The sequence below is a fragment of the Aptenodytes forsteri genome, unplaced genomic scaffold (genome assembly GCF_000699145.1).
Source record: "Aptenodytes forsteri isolate BGI_AS27 unplaced genomic scaffold, ASM69914v1 Scaffold15, whole genome shotgun sequence".
Classification (NCBI taxonomy): Eukaryota; Metazoa; Chordata; class Aves; order Sphenisciformes; family Spheniscidae; genus Aptenodytes; species Aptenodytes forsteri.
The window spans coordinates 19597555-19606443 of NW_008795129.1; the positions used below are offsets into that span (position 1 = coordinate 19597555).

At 41.2% G+C, this 8889-nt stretch overlaps 1 protein-coding gene across 1 annotated transcript in view; it reads right to left on the bottom strand.

Annotated features, from left to right (window-relative positions):
- VAX1 (ventral anterior homeobox 1) overlaps nucleotides 1–593 on the bottom strand; it is a 10344-nt gene extending 9751 nt beyond the window's left edge. Inside the window, exon 1 of the mRNA XM_009278095.2 lies at nucleotides 356–593. Coding sequence (XP_009276370.1) covers nucleotides 356–593 — 238 coding nt within the window. The remainder of the gene's footprint in view (nucleotides 1–355) is intronic.
- Nucleotides 594–8889: the final 8296 nt, after the last annotated feature.

Consider the following 8889-nt stretch of genomic DNA (forward strand, 5'->3'; position numbering starts at 1 on the left):
GGCCCCTCCGAGGGAGCGCTGGCCCCGGCGGGCTCCCTGCGGGCACGGGCACCCCGGGAAAGCTGCAAAGCAGGGGAAAAAAGCGGGGCTGGCCCGGTGCGGGGCAAAGCCGGGGAGGAACCACCGCGGCTTAACTTTCCCCCGAGCCGCTGGCGGAAATTCATCGAAATAAAGCCGGGCTGGAGCGGGGCTGCAGGGCACAACCCGGCCGGGATGTGGGATCTCTCGCCCGGAGCCGTAGGAAGGCCTTTCAACCCAGGGACGGACCAAAGGCAAAGCAACAAAATAAACAAATCTCCCGGGCGTGAAGGGAGCTCACCTTCCCCCACCCTCGCGAAATACCTCACACTCATACCTCTAACTAGGATCCTCCTGCAATAGTCCGGATCAGCCGAACTAGATTTACTTTTATTACAATCTTCCGCAGCTGCAGAGGCAGAAAAAGTCCCTTGCTGATCCTTCAAAAAAGAAGTAGAAATATTTCCTTCAGACCCTTTGCTTTCCTTGCCCTCTTTATGTCCGTTCTTCGAGACCCGGTTAGCTTCAGTCTCTGAACTGCATCTAACGTCCATTTTGTCTTGTTTCCCAAACATGTAGTGCAATAAAAACGAAAACAAAAAACCACAACAAAAATATAGAAGAGTAGAAGAAGAAGACGAAGTCTGTGCTGGATATTGCACGGCTTAGGGTCAGATCGGTGGGGATCTGTAAAGCACCTTGCGTAAGGAAGGTCGGGTTTTATCCCACTGGAAAAGCAGCGGCTTCCTCAGTCCCAGCGTCCTAATGTGACTGTCCAGCTTCCCAGAGCGCCCAGTGATCAGGTACTCAACAGTACAACTCTAAAATGATTTAATGTCTGCCTTATTACAGAGACATGTAGTTGTTAGACACACAGAGGGACGCGCACTCGCTGTTTCAATTGATTACGGGTAATTTTGCAGCCTCCACATTTAGGTTACCTCATGAATACACTAAATTGTTTGGATAATATATCAGATCGTAATGGATGGTTTGTGTGCTTGTCCCCAATCAAGTAGAGTTTAGCCAGTGAATAAACTGAAATGATTGGTCTTGCTTTCAGGAAACACACAATCAAAAGACTGAGACTTCCAGAAAAGAAAAAAAAAAAAAAAAAAAGGGGGGGGGGGGGGAGAGGGGAAAAAAAAAACTTTTGACAAGATTCACCCTGAATTGTTAGCACCATTAGCAGCCATTATTAACTTTCTTCAGTATGCCTTTGACCTCCCGATTATATAGTGGCTTTCTCCAAAGCACGCCAAATAAATCTGAATAAAGCTGCTAGGAAGGGCTGGAAAAATGCAGTTGTAGCAGGGTGAAAAAAAAAAAAGCCCCCTGAATTCTAAACAAACAAACAGAACCCCAGCACGCACACACACAAAAAGTTCTTCCTTCAAGCAGATCTCTCCAAGGAAGCAGGTTATCTTGGCCAGCAGAAATCCTCCTTAACACATCTCCCCACAGACAGCCATCTTAAACTCCTACCTCTCCTTATTTCAGTCCCGATACTTGCTTTTTGTGCTTCTCCCTCTGTGTGTGTGTGTATGTGTGCGTGCATGTGTGTGTGCTAATTCTGCACCTTCGCAAACACTGAACCTATTCGCAGAGCCTGCTCACTGAAAAAAAAAAAGCAAAAAAAAAAAGCCAGCTTTGTGTGCAGTGGATCCGGGAGGGGGAGAAATGGAGAGGGGGAGAAAGAGGGAGAGAGGGAGGGAGGGAGAGAGGGAGAGAGATAGCCCGTGAAAAATCTCAACTGCGTGATCCACTAAAGGAGAAAAAAGTTTTACTCTAGCTATTTCATTGTCTCTGCTACAATATCTTTGAGAACCGCAACAGCCAGTAATCCAATAAGACCATTGATTAGGCTACAATGATTCAATTCAAGCAAATGGCCTTGTGCAAAGAGCATGCTCCAGTCCTTCTTGTCACCTTGCAGGGCAGAAGCCCTCTTCATGCTGCTCTCCTTATTCATTCCTTTATGGGAAATGTAGAGCGAAAGGAGTGAAAGATGGCAATTATCTAATTGGACTATTAACAAACAATTCTCTGAGTGTGGCTGTCTGGCAGTGGTTCTTGGGCGAGGTGAAAGGCCACATGTTGCACTGGCCCCATTCACAAAGAGTTTAGGGGCCTGAGAGAGAGAGAAAGAATTTTCCCTGAGAATTTTTCATGCAAACACCAGAGTACCCATCAGGCGTGCTCCTCTCCGCCCCGTCCTCTGCCTGCCTGGGCCGCTGCCTGGGAATTTTACCCACCTGAAGCAGGCTGGGGGAGCCGTGCGTTTTACTGCAGATGATATCAGCGGGTAAAAGCAGAACGTGGTGCCCTTGCCAGGGCTGCTCAGCCCCACGGGTATCATCCTGCTCCCGCTGGAGGAATAACAGCCCTCGCCCCATGGGACCCAGTCTTTGTCCAAGGCAGTGTGAGAGAGTGAAGGATTCAGTGCTGGGGCCTAATCATCATAAATAGGAAATTCAGGGGAGACAAAAAAAGAAGGGGGGGGGAAGAAGAGAAAGGAAGGGAAACGAGGGGAAAGGAGGGGAAAGGAGGGGAAAGGAGGGGAAAGGAGGGGAAAGGAGGGGAAAGGAAAGGAAAGGAAAGGAAAGGAAAGGAAAGGAAAGGAAAGGAAAGGAAAGGAAAGGAAAGGAAAGGAAAGGAAAGGAAAGGAAAGGAAAGGAAAGGAAAGGAAAGGAAAGGAAAGAAAAGAAAAGAAAAGAAAAGAAAAGGGAAAAGAAAAGAAAATGGAAAAGAAAAGAAAAGAAAAGAAAAGGGAAAAGAAAAGAAAATGGAAAAGAAAAGAAAAGAAAAGAAAAGGGAAAAGAAAAGAAAATGGAAAAGAAAAGAAAAGAAAAGAAAAGGGAAAAGAAAAGAAAATGGAAAAGAAAAGAAAAGAAAAGAAAAGGGAAAAGAAAAGAAAATGGAAAAGAAAAGAAAAGAAAAGAAAAGAAAAGAAAAGAAAAGAAAAGAAAAGAAAAGAAAAGAAAAGAAAAGAAAAGAAAAGAAAAGAAAAGAAAAGAAAAGAAAAGAAAAGAAAAGAAAAGAAAAGAAAAGAAAAGAAAAGAAAAGAAAGAGGAAAAAGAGAAAAAGACAAAGACAAAGAAAAAGGAAAAGACAAAGAAAAAGAAAAAGAAAAAAGAAAAAGAAAAAGAAAGAGAAAAGAGAAGACGGCAGTTCATAGATGCATTTCAATGAGTTGTCTTTAGTGGAAATCTTAAATCTTGGTCATTTTTCCACAAATCACAGAATAATTTCTTTTTATTGCCATTGTCTGAAAAGTCAGATTGAGATTGAGGAGGTGGCCCTAAGATTTTCATCAAGCCCTATTGTTTCAATTACATTTATACATGCAACTGGACGTAGAATGTCCTTATTATGGACCAGGTTTTATTTTTCCTTACGGCCAATGCATCTCAGCAATCTCTGGTCGTCTGTTGTTATTAGTTACTACTTGTATGGCAGTCATACCCAGGGGCCCAAATAAATCACAGCCCCATTGTGCTGTGAACCCCCGTTGTATCTTCACGCAGATATATAGAGAGGATGGAAGGAATTCATTTCCTCCATGAATTCGCAATGCTGTGCAAAGGCCTGTTGTGTGAAGGGATGCTTGTGAAATAGCACATTTAAGAGAGATTTGGTCCTTTCAGGGGAGGTGCAACAAGTGGATGCTGATTAGTGAGAACATTTTTCATGTAGCTGAAGTATAGGTTTGTGTTTAGCAGGTAAGCTTTGTTGTGTGATATACACAAACGTATACATGTGTATGTATGCATAGGCAAGGTAGCATCAACAGTCCTGGCTGGACATGTTTGTTTAATGCTAAATAAAACAAAGTTCTATTTCAAACATTTTTTACGTAACAGATATTTTTTAGACAGAGTAAGCATAATGATTCCCATAAAAGGTCTACTGGGAAATACAGGGAGCAATTATAATTATATTTGCATAGGTGTGTGGGAGTATGTATGACATTTCCCCCCATGTTTTTCGTTATGCTAATGTCTAGGCACAGGACGTATTAATAAACATGGAGCTATTGAACTCAATTACACTGCTTGAAGCAGAATATCTGGAGATTAAATATTGCATTTGTGTGATAATCTGGCTTTTTTTTTTTTCTTCCCCCAACAAGGACCTGATCCAAAGCTCAGTAACAGCCAGGGGAATTTTGTTCTACATGTGTAATATCCTAACAAATGCATTGCAAACCCCTTTTTGTCCACAGAAGTCAGTGCTATAAAAAGGCTTTCCCCTATTAAATCAGCTAAATTTGCTTTCACACATTATGAACACAGTACTGTTGAAGATCTGGAAATTCAAATAATGAGTCTAATCCTGCGGCAAACTTGTAGTGAGCAGACAAGTCTATCCACACACAGCTCAGTTACTTTAATTGAGGTCCGCTCATCTGCAACAATAGCAAAGTCCAGAACAGCGTTGCGAAATTCAAATTCTTACCATTTATAAAGTCAACATTTTCATTAGTCTAGCAGTCATTAAACTTCCTTTCAACTATTCTTATTTTTTTTTCCCCCAATAGACTTAAAGCATTCTTGAATATTATGTTCTTTCAGGACATAATAAGTCCCCTTCTTACTGTCATAACTCCAGGGATTTCCGTAGCTTCAGCACGCTTATATCTACACTTATGTGCCACTGGATAAGCAGATTAGGCATTACGTCTTTTCCCTTCAAACAGTGCTTAAAAATGACTTGGCACACTCCACAGGTACTCCCTGGCTGTACCTTGCTACGTAGAATATCTTGTTGCTTTTCAAATACAGTTTTATTAGTTCGTATTAGCATGTAGGAGGCTGAAAAATTTGTTTCTCATTGACCGCCACTATTTATATTCTTTTTATCTCTATTTGATGGGTAGGAAAGATACCCATTATTGCTACTACTTCCTAAACTCTTCTTCGTCAAAGAAATATTTTTGTCCTGACTCTCTTTAAGGCTTGCATGCCAAGCCGGTCATCACAGTCTGAGCATGGTGCTAAATTGCTACTGAGCTTCAGGGCATATGCTTGAAGTTAAAAGATTCATCAAAAGGATCCTGTGTTTAATTCACTTAATTTACTGTATAACATGGATTCCTATCCAAATAATATCCTTATGAGTATAAACTTTTGTCAACTTGGAGAGTCGGCTCTTGCACTCCTTTGCTATCTCTGCATTGCAGAGTCATCCTAATAGACTTTGTCTTTGGTGGGTGTTTACAGGTCTCAGCTGAAGAGTAAAACAGAGCCAGCCCGGCACTCACAGACAAGTAGGTTCATCTAAATATCTGACAACCTGCTCTGCTGTCTGCGACAGGCACCCATCGCTGCCCAGCCAGGGCGAATGTAAGAGGAGTAAAGGCTTCCCCAGCACCCTCCCAGCCCTGAGGTAAAAAGGCATGGCTCAGAGATCTTCTGAATCGAAAGACTTATCTCTGTGTTTAATAGCCCTAAGTAGATTTTTCTTCTGTTAATTTGCCTAATTATTTTGATTCAGATTATTTGCTTTTGAATTTACAGATGCATTTGGCAAGCAGCTGCTAGGCACATTTTTTGGATACTTGTTTAGCACAGGGGATATGAACTGGTACCTTGGGGCTGAACATCTTCCTGGTTATTTCCAATTAACAGAGAATATGGTAGTTACTCATAACGATACATTACATGTGGAAATGTCAAGGAGTTGCTATGAAGAGGTCCACACATCCAGCACCCTTGGTCATTGTTAAAGGCAAATGAAGGAGAAACAGAAAACCTCATTATTATGTGCACAGATGCTACGTTTCTCTTGGACAGGACGCTTCTGTCCAGGGTGAGTGACACTGTGAGCAGAGAAGAAGATTATCTTCATGAATACGGGAGGCTCACCAGAAGGTCCTTCTTTCATAGAGGTCTCAGTGTTGTGCTAATCATCAGGAACTTTGAGCACCTTCTTGAAACAAAGTGCACAGAATAATTAACAACTCTGTTGCTCTTGCAATTATTCACTGCTGGGGAGGAAATTGCCATACTATTTAAGATGAACTCTGGAAATTTCAGCAGATACATACTCCTGTGTATTCAAGGGACATTTAAGAGGCATATGCTAAGCCCTTAGTTGAAGATGGTAATTTGTTCTAGTGGGAATTGGCTCCATCTCCTGCAAGTGAGCCTAGAAAATGGTCCTCTTCCCACACAGGTGAGCAGTATCCTTGAAGAACAGGACCATGTCTTTATCTGGAAGTTTCACACTGTCTTTGAAAAAAAAGGATTGAAGTCTTTGACTCAGTTCAGCTTTCTATGTGAAGTGGAAGATAAGGTTGTCATGTTTGTGGTAGTCTACATGGCTAGAAACAGTACTAATTCCACTTTCCCAAGGACTGATGCCCAGGTACATTTGTGTTGTACAATGGCATGTGGGTCCCTGGATCATGATATAAAAGACATCACATGGTGTGTTTTATGTGAAATTAAATGTCACAGGCTCCCAAGAACTCTAACAGGTACAACAGCAAGACAAAGATAATTTCTCTCTGTCTTATAAGTGGGCAACACCATCATACATTGGTATGAAATAGGGATGTAGCTCTGTTTCCAAATAGGCTTCATCAGCTCTTATGCAGGTGTTGTGTCCTTCATGCCAGTGCCCTATATATTCCTCTTCGAGCAAGTATTCTGAAAAACAACTGGTTAAAATAAATGACCATATCCAGACATCTATTTAAAATAAAGTATCAGATCAAGATAATATGTTATTCCTTGTAGCTGTCACATTCCCATGCTTTGCTATATTCCTGCTTACTAGCCTGATGCAGAATACAGAAGTAGCTCCTTCTTAATTTTCCTGCACACTTTGCCCGTAATTGAAGTATTGTCTCTTCCAGATACTAAACTGAGTGTATTGGCGGGACTCAGCAGCACTGTTCTGGAGGCCAGTAATAATGAGCATGGTTATCACACGTGTATCATGGTTAATCCTGTTGTGGTCATTATGAGCTGCCCCTTACAGTTACCAATCTGGACAGTAGATTAATACAAAGCTTCATTGCCTGTATCATGCCCATGGCATATGCGAGCCATCTGAACAATGGCGAGACATGATTCTTTTCATGAAGGAAAACTGTGAATTAAGAGAAAATACCGTTTGTTCTCTGACGGCAGATTGAGAGCCTTTGGTTTCAGCCTCAGCTGTGTCACTGACTCCCTCCGTAACCACCAGCACCTGAACACTTAAACTCCCTCTGCCTTCATTTCACCCTCTCCTGACAGGGGTATTAGCTTTACCAACTTTATGTGAGCACTCATGATTATTTACCACCTCAAAAGCTGTTAGCCCATGAACCTTTACTATCGGTGCTAAAGCTCTTGCAATCCTGTTCATTCCCATAGTCAATACAAGCAAGCTTGAAGGTTTAAACAGCGCAAGAGGACAAGTTTGCAAAGGTGACGTGTTCAGGGTAGTAGGTGTGATCTGTACTCTTTTCAATACTTGGAGTTTTAACATTGAAGACCTATGCATCAAAAGCAAAAAAAAAAGTCGGATTTTGGGTTAAAATAATTCAGTTCTTTCATTTTGGAAGCTTAAGTCAGATCAGATTGAACACAAAGCATGTCTCACATACTCATAATCATGGTCTCAGGGAGCCAGGGGAAGGCTGTACAGGACAGTCTTGCTGAGCTAAATCTGTTCCTTAGATACCACCTAGTTACTAGAATGATGTGAGAGGTCAGAAGTCGTCCCTTCACTCTGGAGTGAGACAAACTCTGCCATCATCCCAAGGCTGGTGTAGTATGGTAGCCAGTAGACTTGGTGAAAATCTTCTTGAAATGACATCTTTTGATTTTTTTTTATTGCTGGTTTTACCTTATTACCAAGTACTTCTTGTGAAAGTGAAAATGTGAAAAGTGAATGGAAATGTCAATGGAAGCCACAAGTACAAACTGTAAACAAAATCAAATCTGTTTTGGAAAGGTTTGTCTACCTGGGTGCTTTGGTTACATCCAACAAACAAGAGGCTAAATGGGAAATTCTCGAACTATAGATCTTGAAGATTAACTCATACCATAAAGAGAAATGTGGCCACATTTACAGGAAGTTTTTGGACTGAATGTGTAGCTTGAATGCTGGCAGGATTTTGTTACCTGAAATATAGTAGTATTTCAGATGGACACCTGAAGGAGTGGTTCAATATACTTCCTAACACTTTGTTAGGGAAAATGATGGAAAGGTAGGCAAAAAAAATCAGTGCAGTTTGGTTTGTTAAACCTGTGGGAGATTGTGGGTCGGTTTAGGGTGACTTCACTTTATCGTGAATACTTCACCTGATGGATTTAAACACACTGAGGATCATGATGGCAGACAACTCTGAACATGGCTAAATGCAAGGTAATGCAAATCATCAGTGATTAGCTGTATAGCTTGAATAATCTGAAAAGCCCTGAATTTCCAGGAATCTCTGAGGAAAAAGAACCTGTACCAGGAGTCATCAGTGTCTGATTTACCTCAATCTATAGCAGCAGCTTAAAAAAAATAAAAAGATTATTTGGATTTATTAAATAGAGATAGAGCAGGATGCCAAAAAAAATCAGGATAACACAGGATTATGCCATAAATCCACATTAACTCTGTGTTCATTCTTTTTATTCTCTTCTCTCCTCTCATGAGGTATGTAGCAGAGTCCGAAAATGTTCAAGAAATGAGAATAAAAATAATTACAGAGCTGCCAGGATTAATACATGAGAGATGGCAAAGTCTAGAATTATTTTGCTGATGAAAGTGGAGCTGCTTGTGGAAGTCAAAATTCTCAAGCACAAAGATTGGACTTTCTTTTTATTTTATCACATGAGAACAAACATCAGGTTAAATTAAAACCCAGCAGATTTAGAATGAAAA